Here is a 17,628-nt window from a genome sequence, read left to right on the forward strand (position 1 = left end):
GCCTTCCAGCCTCAATGACTAGTTCTGCAGGTTGGCTCTGTTCCCGCTGACATTTTTTCAGAAGGGAAACTCTTCTTCCCTGCACAGGTTTACAGGGCCAACACGGCCCACAGGGTAGGAGTAGAGGCAGGGGTTGAAAACAAGGCTGTCCATCTTCACAGTGGAGGCATCATCTTTATCATGTCCAATGTGTATTTATACTTTGGGAAGTACAGCAACACATGCTCATTGCATTGTTGCGACCTAAAGGGAATGGCAGCGGGCTCTGCCTTTACAAACCTCTGGTACACCCAGATACCCTTCAAGTGCCCATGAGAGAAATCCCAAGACTCCCAAGGCCACATCAGCCTCCTGGATCTCAGGAGAATGGGACCTTGTGAGAAGCTCACAGACAGTAAAGGTCTCCAAAGACACTAATTACCTGCAAATTGTTCATGACCAGCACTCCATTGTGACTCAGGTCCAGGAACTCAATCTTTGGAATCAGTTTCTTGTGAAAGAAAAGACAACACCTGACGTTACCCTAGGAGACTGAACCCTTTCCGGCCCCTCCACAGGAGGGACAGATGCTTCCGCCTGCCCACAGACTCCTGGGCAGGCCATCTGTGCAGGGCCCCTGACAGGACACCTCCCAGGGCCCAGCCAGCAGCACATCCTCAGGAACACGTAACAGAGGGCCTCCATGGCTGAGCACCAGCGCACTGCTTTTGTAGAACACTTGGCTTGTAAAAGTGATAAACAGCAAGTGCAGACAGAAGCAGGTGTGTGCTTCTTCAACTCTACCTACCCCCATCGAGACGCACAAACACAGGAACCACACTCCTGCCCAAGTACCATCTGGATGTCACTCTTACAGGGGAACATCTGGAACCTGTTCTGTTTTTCCCGGCTGCACTGTGAGGCACACTGGATCTTAGTTCCCTGATCAGGGATCAAACCTGTCCCCACTACAGTGGAAACATAAAAGTCCTAACCACTGAACTACCAGGAATGTCCCTGGAACCTATGGACTAACTTTTCTTCTCCCCTTCTTGGGAATAAATTTCACCACTTACTGTGTCTATGCTATCAAATGCACACACAATTAATACACTTCATTTCGTTCTAAGCACTCCTTTAAAAAAACCAATTATTTATTTTTGGCTGTGCTGGGCCTACACTGCTGCCCAGCTTTCCTCTAGCTGCAGAGAGCGGGGGCCACTCTCCACGCGGCTGTGCTCAGGCCGCTCATCGTGGCGGCGTCTCCTGTGGCGGAGCACAGGCTCTGGGGTGCGTGGGCTTCAGCAGCTGCCGTGTGCGGGCTCATGGGGCTCTAGGGCACAGGCTCAGTAGTTGTGGTGCACGGGCTTAGCTGCTCTGTGAGATCTTCCTGGACCAGGGATTGAACCAGTGTCTCCTGCACTGGCCAGCGGATTCTCTACCACTGAGCCACCAGGGAAGCCCTGAGATTTTAAATAACTTTTAAATAACCCCATTAACTTAAGCACTGCCGGCAGTGCACAGAGCACTGGATGCAGGTCTTTGGTGGTCCTTCTGGTAAAGCGTTAAACACCCAACCCCAGGGTCTGGTCAGGCCGTGGAAGGCGTACCACAGAATCATCGATCTCAGAGATGCTATTGTGACTCAAGTCCAGAGCAGTCAGAGCCTGCCATGTGGGGATGACGGCAGTCACGGGGCCCTCCAGGGCTGCGCCTGCTGGCTCCCACTCATCGAACTCCGAGGCTTCGGGAACGAGGACTTCCTGTGTGAGAACATCTGGTGAGCACCCCCATGGTAGCCCTCATGCAACACTCATTGGGAAAACAATCATTGCAAAATTTCAGGAAGGGCTGGAGCATATTTAGTATGTGGAAGTGAACTTGCATTAAAACGGGGCTTTGGTTCATATGCCTCGAAACAATTGTGAAATAACTGAAGAGCTTAGAAACATAACGGCCACTTGGAATATGTTCTGGCCCTGCTGCGGGAGCAAACGCTTTTCCAGCTCACAAGAGCCTCGTTATACAGTGATGCCTTTTCTGGCTTAAATCTTGGAGGCTGAAGGTCAGAATTTTCTGTGTTTCCAGGCAACCGTGCTTTACAAGCTGGCACTGTGGCCCCCACGGCTGACAATAGGCCTTTTAACCATTACTTCACAGGGTAAAATCTAGGAGGGCTGAAACAGGGCAGCAGCAGGGAGCACGGGGGCACCGTCTACTGAGAAGGAGGCAGGTCTTCTCGCTTCGGCTTCTGATGCCCTTTGATAAGACTTCTCCTCTCTCAATGGATCACTCTGGGCTCCCTGAGCAGGGAAGCAGGGAGTATCTCCCAGAGGGGCAAAGCTGCCTGAAACAAGCCACCTCTTTTCAGCCAGTAGCCTCAAGAGAAAGACTTTCCATCAAACCTAAATCTTCATCAGATACTCTAAGTTCTAAAAGTAACACTATACTTCTTTCTAGAAAAACTTTAAGATTACTGAGTCTGCTAAGTCACTTCAGTCGCGTCCAACTCTTGGCAACCCCATGGACTGTAGCCTGCCAGGCTCCTCTGTCCGTGGGATTCTTCAGGAATGAATACTGGAGTGGGTTGCCATTTCCTTCTCCAGGGGATCTTCTCAACCCAGGGATCAAACCAGCATCTCTTACATCTCCTGTGTTAGCAGCAGGTTCTTTACCACTAGTGCCACCTGGAAGTCAAGTCATTACTAAGATGCAAATCATAAAAATGTAAAGAGAGAAGGGATAAAACCTCTTAACGTACTTGGTTTGTGAGTTTGTGTCACTCACATATAAACAACAGGGTCCACCACACACAACCTCGCCTGCCTACTCAAGTTCACTGAGAACAAAATACAAATGAGTGCTAAGCCAGGGCTTTTCATAGTTAGAGAACATTTCCATCAATTCATCTACTAAATGTTCTGACACTCGCGCTGCTGAAAATTTATTAAAAACCAGTGACCTTTTCTGGAGAAGGAAATGGCAACCCCACTCCAGTATTCTTGCCTGGAGAATCCCAGGGACGGCGGAGCCTGGTGGGCTGCCGTCTATGGGGTTGCACAGAGTCGGACATGACTGAAGCGACTTAGCAGCAGCAGCAGCAGCAGTGACCTTTTCTGGGGGGTGGAGATTACCCTGCTCTTAAAATCTCTGGTTTTACAGTGTTGATTCGGGATGATGATGTAGCCTGAGGCTACAGGGACTGTCAAGCACTGGGAGGTCCCACATGAGTGTGCAGCTGCCCAGGGGAAAGTCTGGCTTCTGATTCCTGACAGATGGCAGTGAGGGCACCACAGTGCAGGGCCCTGCCCCTCAGACAGCACCCAGGAAGGTTAACAGGTGGCGCTTACCTTCATGGAGGTTGCCGAGAAACGGACGCTCATTGTGGCCAAGGTGGGCTTGGATGCAACCAGCCCCCGGATGCGCCTGGCATCACAGTGACTTATCTGGAACAAGAACAGCTATGTCTCAGAAGGGCATCGTCACTCCAACGGAAGTCCCATGAAGTCCCACCCACACACAAAAGGAGCACAACCATCAGTGACCCCAAATCCTTCGAGGCAGGCAGTGACTCAAACCCTAAGTCTCTGCTTTCCCATTTTTAGTGCTAACTAGACATGTTCTGAAGTAGCCCGTGAGACAGAGACACAAACTCGTTTCTCTGAACAGCTGCTTGGGGCTGGGTGGCTGGACACAAAGTGAGAGCCAGGGACACCAGAGCTGGAGAGCCTGGGGCCTCTGCAACATCACCTGCCCCACTCCACTGGCCTCGGCAGCCTTGCAGGGGAAAGGAGGGGGACAAGCCAAACCACCTCCCTCAAGCCACCTGTCCGAGCGCTACACTACATACCCGCAGGCCCCGCCTGGCAGAGCCGCAGCCTGCCCAACCAGGCACTCCTCTCACTACCCAGCCCCACTTGCCTGTGCTGGTCGAGGACCAGATGCCCATCCAAGGAAGGGTCCTCAAGGGACCTCCTGAGACAAGCCCGGCACGTTGCAGAGTCAGACTCTGCTGAGCTCAGACACTAGATTCCCCCTTTTAACTGTGTGATCCTGGCCAAACTTCCTTACCCCCCTAAGCCTGTTTCCTCAACTGTAAAATGGGAATGTAAGTGCCCACTTCACGTGGCTGTTGAGAAGATTTCATCGAGGAATGAACATTAGACATGAGGAACAGGGCTGCACACAAAAGCCATGCTCGAGGACTTGCTGTGTTAAAGTGTTTTCCCCTATTCTCTACTGAGTCCCCTTCTTATTAAAAAAAAAAGAAAAAACAAGGTACAAAATTGGCACTGTGAACCCAGGAGCTCTGCAGTGAGTAATGCCAAGTATTTCCTGTTAGGTACAGGCACAGCAGAGAGCAGAGAATCCTGCAACCCCTCTGCTGATCTGCCCTGGAAGATGCAGACATGGAATTGGCTCTGTGTGACCCATAGGACGACTTCCTAGCACTTCAATTTGAGCAATGAAGAAGCCCAGGAGAAGCTGGGCGCTGGCGCTCCAACCTGTCCAAATGCTGCAGGGTGGGGACATGCAGACCGGCCAAGAGCAGCAGAAGCTCGTCTCTCCGCCTCCACAGCGCCTGACTCCCCTAAATGGAATCTGCCACATACTGTCAGACACAAATGCAGCAGTGCCTTACGATTAAATCCAGACACTCAACCTCAGGAACACTCCCTAGGCACAGACAGAATGGTCAGAAATCAGACCATGCTGCGAGGGCACAGTCCCGCCTGCACTCCAGGGGCCCTGGGCCTTACCTCCACCTGATGAAGAGACTTGAATATAGACAGATCAAAAGGCAGGAGCTGCTCCTGAATGTTGCTGGTCCCAAAAGGTCCTTCTGTGCCAGAAACCTACAGCCAAATAAATGGTGTGAATTAGGGATGCTGCTGCAACCAGCACTTTCCATTCGTGTTCATCGTTGCCAGGCTGCGAGAGGCAGTCTGGGCAAGGACTCCCACTCAGCACTTCCATGATCAACAAAGCAGGCTAAAGCCAAGGTTCAAAGTAGGGGGCCACTGGACCATGACTGCCCCCTGGTGCTCAGAGGCGGAAGCACAGTGCCCAGATCACCAAATGTCACCTTCTTTTCCCCAGGGCCTGCAGTGTATATATACACACACACACACACACCCACCCAGGTCACGAGCTGCGTGCCCATGACTGAGCAGTTCCCTATGACCAGGCTCCCACAGCTTTACCTTAAGGTACTTAAGGCGACAGGTGAAGTCCAGGATGTGCCCCAGGTCAGTCTTGGCATCCCCGCTGGCGCACGTGGGCTTTCCCTGCTGCAGCTGCTCAGTGACTGCGTAGAGCTGCAGGGGGCCAATGGCGAAGACCTCGCCAGCCCCCAGGAGCTGTTCTCCTGCAACAGCCACAGCCCAACAGGTGAGCACTGGGTCCCAGCCCCGCTGTGCGGCCAGGGTAGCTGCCCACTCGGGCAACAGTGAACAAGCACTTGGCCGGCACCCATTATGCGCGCCGAGTCAGGACGAAGGCAGGACCCTCCTGAGCATGCGGAAGCGGCCTCCCTCCTGGGCTGATAGCTCAGGGTCAACACGTGATTACAAAGGGGGGAAGGGCCACAGGAATTTGCTCTGGGAGCCTCTCGGAGGTGAAATTGAGTTACAATCTGAGGCCCTGGCCAGGAGAAAGCCAGCGCAGGCACAGCACTGAGGGCAACAGCCCACTGTAACCTCTAAGACACAGATGTCTTAATAGGTGAGACCCAAGGTGCCAGCACAGGAAGGGGCCCGAGAGCAGGGCAGGAGGGCTTCTGAGCCCGACACTGGTGTTTGGGCCTCCTGTTGTGCTTTCCAGCCATGCACCCTCAGACAGCTAACCGGGCCTCTCATCCGCAACGTCCTTGTCCGGCCCTCTTTCAGGGGAGCAGTAAGACACACACAGAAGTCTGGCCCACAAGCACTCACTCAGTACATCTTAGCCACCGTCACTGTGCTCTCAGGCAGGGTCATGACCCTGAGGCAGCTTCGGTGCCATCCGAACCCTTTTAGGTAAGAACAAACCCGGTGCAAGAGGGCAGCACACCACCCACATTCTAGAACTCCATCAGAAGGCCCTGGAATACAATCTGAGCCTGAGAACAGAGCCCCCGAGGACAGGGGCCCCAGGGTCCTGAGGTGAAGAACACAGCTCTTCAGACTTGCAGAGCAGACAGGTGCACAGGCCTGCCTGTGGACCAGGCCCAGGGGTCTGGGCAACCCTGGGAAGGTGGGTCCTGGCTAGAACCCACTTGGCACAGAGCCAGCTGACAGAGTTCTGGGCCCCTGGCCGCCTAACAGGGCTAGCCAAGTTGCATCCAATATTTCAAGGACCCCTGGCCATATACCTTTTTCGAAGAGTTCCTCAGCCAGTGCTGCAGTGATGCCATTAATCTCCTAAAGAGAAAACAAAATCCAGTCAGGATATTCCCCTGCTCCCCACCACTGGGACCTGCACCTTTCTTGCCATCTACTCCCTCCACTGCTCCAAAGCCAGCTCTCCAGAAGTAAAACAAAACGGAGAGAGTAAATCTAAAGTGAATCAAGCAGCTCAGGAAGGAAAAGAGCATTTCCAGTTATGCGGATAACAGCTCCAAGGCCACTCAGCACGGGCTGACCTCCAGGCCCAGGAGACCGCAAAGCCTGGCCATGTCAGGCACTGGCTGGGAAGTCAACAGCTCCCAAAACTGGCCTTGGGAGATTACTGAGAGAGGCATGGCAGACAGACAGTCCTGCTTCCTCTGGAAAAGAGGTTCCCATTACCCTGGTGGGAAAAAAAACAGGCTTCACAGAGCCAGCCCGGCCTGGGAGTGACCATTTTTACTGACATTCATGTCCCAAGGTATCTGAGGAAAGAGTGAGCACAGGCTCTCTTCCTGCGCCGTCCCTCCAAGGCTGGTGACAGCACCACCCAGCCCAGGGTCGTGAGGAAGAGGCAGGAAAGGGTTCCCTTTTAGGGCGATGGGGTAAAGGCAGTACAAGAATGACCTTCAGTCACATTACAGCTAATGTGCTGGGTCTCAATTCACACCAGGCAATGGCCTACGTGCTCCCCACCAAGAGGCTCACTCAATCCTCCAGGCGCCCTAGGCCAGGAGGCTCTTATTTTGAATCCTATTTCACAGGTAAGTAAACTGAGGTGCAGACAGGCTGCGATCCTCACTGTTACATGGCAAGAAACTCGCAAAGCCACACTTTCAAGTGCTTAGCCGTGAAGCCTCTCTCAGTACACAGCTGACAGCTGACTGCCTCAGCATTTCGGGGTGTAACCATGGGGTTGCCAGAGCCCCAGGGCTTGCAACCCCACATCCTACAGGTAAGAACGGCACCTAATTGACGATGGCAGCCAACAGGGCTTTTGTAAACAGGTCCTGATGAAAACTGCACGATCACCTCCATAGTTCACAAGAACCCCTCTGCCACCAGGACACGCAATTAGTGTGTTTACGGAACTTGAAAGGCACCAGGCTGCAGGAGACAGTGTCCTTCTCCTGTTTTTCTATGGTTCGTCTCTCACTTACCTTTACACATACAGGACACCCTAATGCTTGTTTACATGCTGCAAATATCTAAGTGTCTTTTCCTTGTCTGTGCATGCCCCTTACATGTGTTCACACCGGTTCTCCTGACAGAGGGAGGTTTGGCAAGTGTGCATTTTTTAACCTGTGATTCTTTTCCTTTGTGACTTCTGGGACCTCTCTCCCAACCCTAAGGTCATAAAAACACTCCCCTAATTTCTCCTTTTAGTACTCTAAGGTATCTGTTATTAAAAAATGTGCTTATTTCATCTGCTTGAAATTCAGCTTGTATGAGACTAATTCCTCCTTATTCTCACAAATGAACAAAAAGCCAAAGGGAGAAAAATGAGCGAACACAGCTCCACTGTTAGGGGGCTCAGAGTCTGGCAAGACACAGGGTCAAATGTAAAAGGGCCACCAGAAGGATACAGCAGGTTCTGAGCCAGAGAGGCTCCAGTAAATGAGAGGACAGGCCATCAGTTCACTCAGAAGTTCAACTTCAGTCTCCTGCAACAATTCAATTGCTGGGCAGTTACTTCCTTGGCTGCTATGAAGAACCGAAGATCAGGAAGACCATGGAATGACCCAGAAGCTCATTTCTCTACCTACACTCTGAGAACTAAGCCCTGTCTCCAGATCAGCACTTTCCCATCTGGCGTGCAGTCAGAATCGCCCATCGCCTGGACAGCCTAGAAAGACACAGACTCCCAAGAGGCTTCTGATCCGCACCCACCTCCAGTCCCCAAGAGCAGCTCCCCAGACTCTCCATTCCCAGCAGGGACACTAGGTCTCACATGGGAAAAGGGCCCCCAGCCCACGCTTAGTACCAGCAACCCTTATCCTCAGAGTTACATTTCTTTGGGCAGCTGGCGTCAACACCAGCTCAGCTGATGAGATAGGGCTGGAATTTCTGGAAGACCCAGAAAGTTGGGAGATTGTGAGGGCCAAGGACTCATGCTAAACAAAGAGCATGTTTCCACTTCTGAGCAATCTAAAAAGTAGACAATTTCTTCCGCCCCTCCCCTTGGGCTACAGGAAGCACTCCCTGCAGCTATACCAGGCAACACTATGAACTTAGTTGCCTTGGCTGATCTTTACCTTGAGAGACTCTTAATTAAAGGGGAAACAAAGAAAGGCCTCAGTCCCAAAATCCACAGTATAAGTCTTTTCAGAGAAGCATTTTGTCTGCCTCCTCAGAGTACTCTGGTTCAACTGTGGCCTTGTGGCCAAATGTAAGCAGGGTTGGGCCTCCCTCCTGCTAGGAGGAAACAGGGGCATCGGTGGGTCCCATTTAAAGCTCCTGCAGATTCTGCCCAGAGGTACCTCTGCGAATGGGTACTCCCCCACCCACACACACTCCACCCAATCCTGCTAAGGGACTTGAAATACTTCAGGGTCCCACAGATGTCTGAACTGAAATACCCTAAAAAAAAAAAAAAAAAAGGCAGGGAGCTTCTCTGGTGGCTCAACGGTAAGGAATCCACCTGCCAATGCAGGAGACGCGGGTTTGATTCCTGGTCCGGGATGATGCCACATGCCAAGGAGAAACTAAGCCCATGCACCACAACTATTAAGCCTGTGCTCAAGAGCCCAGGAACCACAACTACAGAAGCCCGTGCGCCCCAGAACCCACGCTTTGCAATAAGAGAAGCCACCGCAGTGAGAAGCCTATGCACCGCAATGAAGAGTAGCCCTCACTTGCCAGAAGTAGAGAAAGTCTGCCTGCAGCAAGAAGAATCCAGCACAGCCAAAAATAAATTAATTAAAATTTTAAAAGACATTCTTTATAACTTCAAAAATTTTTTCAACAAAAAAAAAATAGGTGTTTAAAAACTATAATACCCACTTCCAAACATGTTACGTTCCAATCAATCAGCCACCTGCCAGGGTCAAGTGCTGGTCTGCACCCTTGAGCAGCACCCCTGTAGGGCAAGTTGCTCAGCTGTGTCTAACTCTTTGCGACCCCATGTACTATACAGTTCATGGAATTCTCCAGGCCAGAATACTGGAGTAGGTAGCCTTTCCCTTCTCCAGGGGATCTTCCCAACCCATGGATCGAACCCAGATCTCCCACATTGCAGGCAGATTCTTTACCAGCTGAGCCACAGGGGAAGCCCAAGAATACTGGAGTGGGTAGCCTATGCCTTCTCCAGCAGATCTTCTCGACCCAAGAATCGAACCCGGGTCTCCCGCATTGCAGGCAGATTCTTTACCAAGTGAGCTATGCACACAAATGCACCACAGACTATTAGGCTGTGGTTCGGACACCACTGTTCTGACAGCATGTTAGTACATGCAGGTCTGTGAACCCCCTGCAGCACAGACCCTACTCAATGAATAACCGCAGGCCAGTCCAACGCTCCTGCCTGGCACAGGCTTGAGCACAGCGTGTGTGTCACTGGAGCATTAACGAGGGGCTCAATTACACATCACTGTGTGGTTTACATACACATACAGGGGTCGGAGCCCTTGATAACTTATTTCATGCCTATATGAGGCACACCAGCAGAAGTCAGGAACACTGTGAGTAAAAATTCCCCATTGAGAGATTCAAGCCTAAACTTTGGCTGAAGAGAGCTCCAAGACCATAAGTAAGCCCCAAGGATATCTGTTATCACTTACAGCTTATATTCTGCAACTAAAACAACCAACCAAAAGCTACCTTTAGGATGGTAACAGTTCTATCCTACTCTGATTTCAAATTTCAAAAAGTGTCTTTGTTCTACCCAACTGGTTTCAAGATAACAAAATGATATAAATGCTACCTTTGACAAGAAGTGAATGCATTTCCTAACTAGAATAGCTAGCAGTGGCTGGGACCTGGAGAGCCCCCGCCATAAGCCCAGACCTCTTCTGGGCCCTTCACCATCACTGCACAGTCTCCTGCAATTCCCAAGGGCCTGGGATCATCCCCCTCCAACTCACAAGAGGAACTGAGACACACAGAGGTTCCATGACCGCCTTTGAATAAACTGTCAGGAAGCAGCAGGGCTGGGAGACAAACGGCTCTGCCTGCCTGTCAGCCTGCCCCAAAGTGGAGGCCCCAACCTCACAGAGTATACAAAAATCCCCTCAAAATGGTTGCAGTCCTAAATACAAGAGCTAAAACTGTAAGACTCTTAGAAGAAAAACATAGTTGCAAATCTTTGTTATCTTGAATTTGGTTTCTTAGATATGATACCAAAAAGTGACTGGAGGGAAAAAAATGGGTAAACTTCATCAAAATCGAAAACTTATGTTTCAAAGAATACAATCAGGAAAACGAAGACAATTCACATGATGAAAGAAAAGATTTGCACATCATATTTCTAACAAGGGCTTAAATATCCAGAGTATACAAAGAACTCCTATAACTCAACAACAAAAACAACCTAATTTTTGAAACACAAAAGATTTCAGTAACTTTATCTAAAGAAGATATACAAATAACCAACAAGCACACGAAAAGAAGCTCAACATTATTAGTCATTAGCCAAATGCAAACTGAAACCACAAGGTACCACGCTACACCCATGAGGATGCTACAGTAAAAGCGAACAGTAGCAAGTGTGGGCAAAGACGTGCGAACATAACAGCCTACACATCGCTGGTAGGAATGCGTTGGCCAACTTTCTGGCCAACTCAATAAAATGGTGCAGCCACTACGAAAGAAAATTTGGCTGTTCCTCATAAACAGAGTTATCATACAATCCAGCAATTCCACTCCTAGTATATACCCAACAGAAAGTATGTTGTTGTTATCCTTTAGCTGCTGAACTGTGTCTGACTCTTTTTGTGATCCCACGGACTGCAGCCCGCCAGGCTCCTCTGTCCATGAGATTACCCAGGCAACAATACTGGAGTGGGCTGGCGTTCCCGTCTCCAGGGCATCTTCCTGACCCAGAGACTGAACCTGCATCGCCTGCACTGGCAGGTGGATTCTTTACTACTGGGCCACCTGGGAAGCCCCAACAGAAAGTATGGGTCTACACAAAAACATATGAATGTTCTCAGCAGCCTTATTTAATAAAAGCCAAGAACTGGAAGCAAGCTAAAGTTACCAGTCCATTAACTCATAAATGGACAATATATGGTATCTTTAAACAACGTAATAGTACTTGACCATAAAAGAACTGAAGTACTTATTTTTGTTTACAATATGAACAGACCTTGAAAACACTATGCTAAGTGAAAGCAGTCAGTCACAAAAGGTCATATGTTGCATGATTCCATTTATATGAAATGTTAGAATATACAAACCTATATATTATGAAAGCATATTAGTGACTGCTGATGGGTACACAGTTCCTTCCTGTGTGATGAATGTTCTGGAATTAAGACAGTAGTGACAGATGCACAATTCTGTTAATATACTAAAAACCAGGGACTTGTATGCTTTGTAAGAGTGAATTTTGTATGTGAATTATATACCAAAAAAAAAATCCACACCCCAGCCAAACAGGGTTCCCTGGGTCCACCCTGTCCAATGGCAGCCCCACAAGAGGTGGACTACACTGGGAGTAAATTCAGAGAGGACACTGATGGGGGCAAAGGCTACCAGAAACCTTCCCTAAGGGCTCCCAGTCTGTAAGAAAGCTGACAAATCTTTTGGGCCCTGTCTGTCCAAGTTCATTTGAAGATCTAATATCGTGATTCTCAATCAGGTGCAATTTGCCCCTCAGGCAGTACCTGGCAATGCGTGGAGATACTGTGGGTAGTTACAACGTGGCGGGGTGGTGGGGGGGGCAGACTGGGGGGGCGCTACTGGCATCTAGTGGGCAGAGGTCAGAGATGCTGCTCAGCACTGCACAGGGCAGCCCCCCCACCAATCGTCTGGTCCAACACGTCAACAGTGCCACAGCTAAGCAACCGTAATTTAGTTTAATGATGGATCAACCACTTTTTTAGAACTCTGGATTTATATAACCAAGAGGCCCTTTTGATAATAATTATTTCAGATATGTTCAAACTGCTCCAAGCAGGAGAACATGCCTCAAACCAGAACTGCTACAGATGTAGGGTAGGCCCCAGGCCTACGTCAGGCAAACCTATCTCAAAAAAGCAGCCGAGTACTTCTCTGGTGGCTCAGTGAATTCCAATCTGCCTGCCAATGCAGGGCACATGGGTTCGATTCCTGGCCCGGGAAGATTCCACAAGGCATAAAGCAACTAAGCCCGATCTCTGGGTCAGGAAGATCCTCTGTAGAAGGGAATGGCAGCCCACACCCGACTGAGCCGCAACTTGGGAGCCTGCGTGTTGCAACTACTGAAGCCCACGCACCTAGAGCCTGTACTCCGCAACGAGAGAAGCCACTGCAGCGAGAAGTCCACGCGCCACAACGAAGAGTAGCCCCCACTCGCCACAGCTAGAGAAAAGCCGGCACATACCAACCAAGACCCAGCGCAACCAAAATAATAATTAACATACAAATCATTTAAAAAACAAAAAGCAGTCCAGGCCTTTCCATACTCAGAGGCAGCTAGGAGACTGCCTCAAAGGCCCAGGTCTTAAGCAATGAATTATACTTTAAACTTAAATAGCTAATCAAAGCTTTCTTAAAGTACAGCATTTCTGAAACACTAACCAGTTATCTGAAAGACTCACATAAGGAACGGACTTCTCTTTTTCACATAAGGAAAGAAAATGCAAAAAAAAAAAAAAAAAAAGGCTGCAACAGGAAAATTACTGCTAACCACATACATTACGGGTACATACATGCCAAACAAAATCCAAAGATAGATACACATATGTAGCCCCCATCTATAAAAGCCGCTCTTCTTTCCCACAGGCCCCTCCAAGCTGAGTGGCCCAGTGCTAGTGCCGTCACCAAATTTCCAGGTTGTGTCCAACCCTTCAAGAAAGGCTCAGCTGTCTCACTCTGAAAATATCTCAAGACAGTTATTTTTTAAACAAGTTTGGGCCTTTAAGACCACAACCCACAGGTCCCTTCCTAAAAGGCAAGCCTGAAAAGGGAGTGGGTTGTTTCGGTTTTTTTTTCCTATCTTCATCACACAAAAGGAAAATAATTAAATGTAAATTATCCAAAAATCTACTACCCAAAAACAACTCCTCGTAATATTTTGATGTATAACCTTCTAGAATTTTCCCAAATATATTCATACAAACTTCTTTTTTAAATAAGAATGGGACCATACCCTAATACCATTTTCTGCCCTGCTCTTTTCATCTAGTAATGTATTTCTTTTCCTGCATCAACAAATCCACAGACACGTCATTTTCTAGCAGCACAATATCCAATCCCATGCTAGCACCCTTTTGTTTTTTAAGTCGCCTCCTATGGGGCTTTTGACTGTCTTCAGCATCTTATTATAATCCTGGAATGACTACCTTTACACCTATATCCTTTTCTCAGTCGCCCAGTCTTTTCCCTTAGAATACATTCTCAGAAATGAAATTACTGGGTTGTTTAACGTTTTGGTTTCATGCTGCACCAAACTTCCCCCCTTGAAGTGTGACAACTCATACTGTCACCAGCAGCCCGTGACCGTTGTTCCTCCGTCCAGAAGGGAGTGCAGAGCTGCCCTGAGACGTACACTCCCACTGGAGGAAGCCATCTACCCTCACTCAGCACCTTGGACTCTGACGATGCCCTAAGATGGCAATATTCTGCCAACACAGATGGATCCCTTAATTAGTTTTGAGCTGGGAACCAACAACTCAACAATAGTCAATGCCAGGTGTCAGCTGTTTCTAATCTAACCCCATCCATTTGGATGGAAACCTTACTCAACACCCACAGGCCGTTTTGCTAAACAAAACGACTTGTGGTGGAGGAAAACCTCTCTGTGGCCAGAGCCGGTCAGCCTAATTTAAAGCAAATCCGTTTATGAACACGCTCTGTATGAACCCCAACCCGCCAGGATGCTCCTCCATCTACTAACCGCAGGCTCCAACTCCAGCCTAACTCTCAGAGTTGAGGTCTACAAGGTTTGCTACCTGGAGCTCTGGTGGCCGTAGGCTTGCAGGCGAAGGCGAAAACCCAAGAGGAACTTACGTAAAAGTGGAAATGCAAGAACTGGGCCAGCACTCTGGGGGCCACATCAGGGAAGGTGGCCAGGAGCGTCTGGAGATAAATTTCTAGATCCTTCTCCCTCTTTTCCACCAAGCTCCTGGAGTTTTTCCCAATTATCTTTTTGGGCGGAAGCAGACTTCTATCAATCTTCTTCTCTGCAACAAGCTGTAAGAAAACACAAGCGTGTCAACCACAGACCAAGAGGTTCTGTAACTGTGCAAGGCCAAGGCAAGCAGCTGAGGGCAGGTGCTCGCTACGAAGCCCATCGCAGCAGGAGCACCACGATTAGTGATCAAACTAGCGCACCTGGGTTTGGCCTCAAGTTTAATTAGCACTAGAAACACCGATACAGTTCTAGACAATGAGTTCCACCAAGAGACTCTGGAGACATTTAGGAAATACCTCAAAGCCCCTGAAGTCACCATCTTCTCTAAACCACAACACAATTCTCACGCTACAAATGACCCAGAGAAAGGCAGCTCTCTCCAACGCAAAGAAAGAATTACAGCCAGATACTAAAGCACGGGTTCTGGAATAGGTATACCCAGGTGGAACAAGTTGAAGCCTGCTCCCTCCCCTGGAAACTATCCCAGCATCTCATATCCTAGCTACAACTGTCCATCTTAAAACTGAAGTTCAAATACACTCCTTGCACACTGTCTCATGCAAGGGTTGAACTCTCAGGATCCAACGGGTTTGGGGTTTTTTTTTTCGCTGTTTACATTAATAAACCAGTTTTGCCCTAAAACCAACCCATGACACAATGGGAACTTGGCCTAAAAGCCCCCAAAGCCCTGAAACACAGGACCCCAATTTTCAATTACCTTTTCATGTAGGTCGTGGAAATCACTGTAGCGGTGCTTGACTGTCCACTCATGGCTCCCATCAGTGATCTGGATGATGTAAACCTAAGAGGGAAAACAGCCCTTGCCTAGCCAGCAATGAGGAAAGCCCCACCCCACCCTTAGCAATAGCTGCAGGACACCCAAACCCCCCAGGCCGAAGTTAAGTTGCTCCTGCCCACCAGCCTCTGTACCTGACCCTTGCTGAGAAGCAGGGGGCCCCTTTTAGCCTCCTCCATGGCCCTAGCACTGGATCTGGCAGGCATATGGGACAAGTCTGACCCCTATCCAACAGTGAGAAACAAAAAAGGCAGCTATCATATTAAGCAATCTCTTTAGTTTTTAAACTCCATGTTTAAGCCTCCATGTAATTCAAAGTCCAATCCAACCTGAACTGCAAGAAAGGCCTTTCCTTCTGAGGCAAAACAGGGTCAGGTTTGGCAGGACCAACTTTTCTGCTTTAGTTCTTTTTCAGGAGCCCTGACTATATATTCTAGAAGCAAGTCCTTTTCCAACACTTTCAGCTGGTTCAGGAGCTGAACACAGCCAGGAGTCAAGGCACTTAGAAGCTCAGAGGAGGGCTGCTGCTGCTAGGTTGCTTCAGTCGTGTCCGACTCTGTGCGACCCCACAGCCGGCAGCCCGCCAGGCTCCCCCGTCCCTGGGATTCACCAGGCAATAACACTGGAGTGGGTTGCCATTTCCTTCTCCAATGCATGAAAGTGAAAAGTGAAAGTGAAGTCGCTCAGTCGTGTCCGACTCCCAGCAACCCCATGGACTGCAGCCTACCAGGCTCCTCCGTCCATGGGATTTTCCAGGCAAGAGTACTAGAGTGGGGTGCCAGTGCCTTCTCCGCAGAGGAGGGCAGTGATAGATAATTAAGCCCTAACAGAAGCGAACGGGTCAGGAAGACCTGTGTTCAAAATCTGGTTCTGCCATTCCTGGCCATAGTTTATGTATGTATGTCAACTTAGGTAAGTGACTGGGAGCCTTAAGTTGTCTGAGCCTCGGTTCCCATCTTAAAATCTGGTAGGATTAAGAATCAAAGGTAATGCATGCAAAATGATTTGTAAAGGGCCTGGCATGTAGTAACTGATCAATCAAAGGTAGGTGTTGATAATTATTCAACTCAGCATACCTGGATAAAAGGACACAAAATCACCATCTTCCCAACACCCATTCAGAGGAAGGCCTCAGCCCTGTGGACTAGGATAGCTTTTTTGGAGCTAACCCTCCAGGTGGATACACTGCATGCATGATGGCTGACCAGAGCTAAGTCCTCACCTGGATGAGGCCCCATGGTCCTTGCATCCCGCCCCTCTCTGCAGCACGCAGGGAAGGGGGAGGAGAAAATAATCAACTCAACTGAAGCCTCCATTGAGGAGCAGGCCTGTTGCTCCAGGATCCGAAGGAGCCCCTCCATGGCCTGACCATTTCCCTCCCCCTCCTCCTGCCCAGGAAAGGAGAAAGAGCCAGAAAAATGACCCTCAGGAGGAGGATTAGGATGAGGGCCAAGGAGGTGGGATGAAGGCAGAGCCAAGCCCCCTTCCCCAACTCACCATGGTCCCAGAACAAAGGCCAGGAGGCTGAGAGGTGCTCAGGCCACCCCCACCTTGGGGCCAGTCCCTGCTAGGCAGCCTACCAGGCCCATAGGCGCCCAAGCCCACCCAGACCCAGGAGGGCCTCCTACTTCATCACAGTCTGCAACTTCTCCCCTTTCTATCCTGCATCTCCTCCACAGTCTTGAAGTGTCCATGGGCAGTGAGCCGCTCTCACCCACCCCCAGAGTCCAAACCCATGAAGACCCCTAAGGTTCTGGGCTCTTGGACTCAGTCCTGAGCCACCCCCTCAATTCCCGGGGTCTGCGCTCCACCCGCCTCCATTCTTGTCTCTGCCTGAGCGCTAAGGCCCCCAGATGCCCCCTTCACTTTTGAGCAAATGTCAACTGCAACCCCAAGGGTCCCCAGACCAAGGCCCCGCCCTCTCTTTTTCTTCATGGCTTGCAGCGCCCTGACCCTTTCCGCTGATACCATCCGAAGACCCCTTTCCTAATTCCCCTTCTCCGGGACCCCTGTCACGTCCTCCCAGGCCGGCGCCCCTCCAGGGGAGCCTCCGCCTCAACCTGCCCCCTCTCCTCTGCAGGCCTCCTTTATCCCTTGATCCTTCCCATTCTTAGCCTCCTTTTCTAAACACATACCCTTCCTAATCCCCTTCTCTGCGCCCCACCCCAAGACCCTTTTTCCAGACCTGCGGAGCCCAAGCGTCCGTTCCCCAG

At 49.9% G+C, this 17,628-nt stretch overlaps 1 protein-coding gene across 1 annotated transcript in view; it reads right to left on the reverse strand.

Annotated features, from left to right (window-relative positions):
- The window catches only part of NISCH (nischarin), a gene marked incomplete at its 5' end in the record, with an annotated part of 63,112 nt that overhangs the window by 45,179 nt on the left and 305 nt on the right, over positions 1-17,628 (reverse strand). Inside the window, 8 exons of the mRNA XM_010851939.1 lie at positions 422-490; positions 1,590-1,742; positions 3,330-3,425; positions 4,740-4,835; positions 5,184-5,347; positions 6,332-6,380; positions 14,496-14,678; positions 15,338-15,421. Of these exons, the coding sequence (XP_010850241.1) occupies positions 422-490; positions 1,590-1,742; positions 3,330-3,425; positions 4,740-4,835; positions 5,184-5,347; positions 6,332-6,380; positions 14,496-14,678; positions 15,338-15,421 (894 nt within the window). The remainder of the gene's footprint in view (positions 1-421; positions 491-1,589; positions 1,743-3,329; positions 3,426-4,739; positions 4,836-5,183; positions 5,348-6,331; positions 6,381-14,495; positions 14,679-15,337; positions 15,422-17,628) is intronic.

The sequence above is a fragment of the Bison bison genome, unplaced genomic scaffold, assembly GCF_000754665.1.
Source record: "Bison bison bison isolate TAMUID 2011002044 unplaced genomic scaffold, Bison_UMD1.0 scf7180017864304, whole genome shotgun sequence".
Taxonomy (NCBI): domain Eukaryota; kingdom Metazoa; phylum Chordata; class Mammalia; order Artiodactyla; family Bovidae; genus Bison; species Bison bison.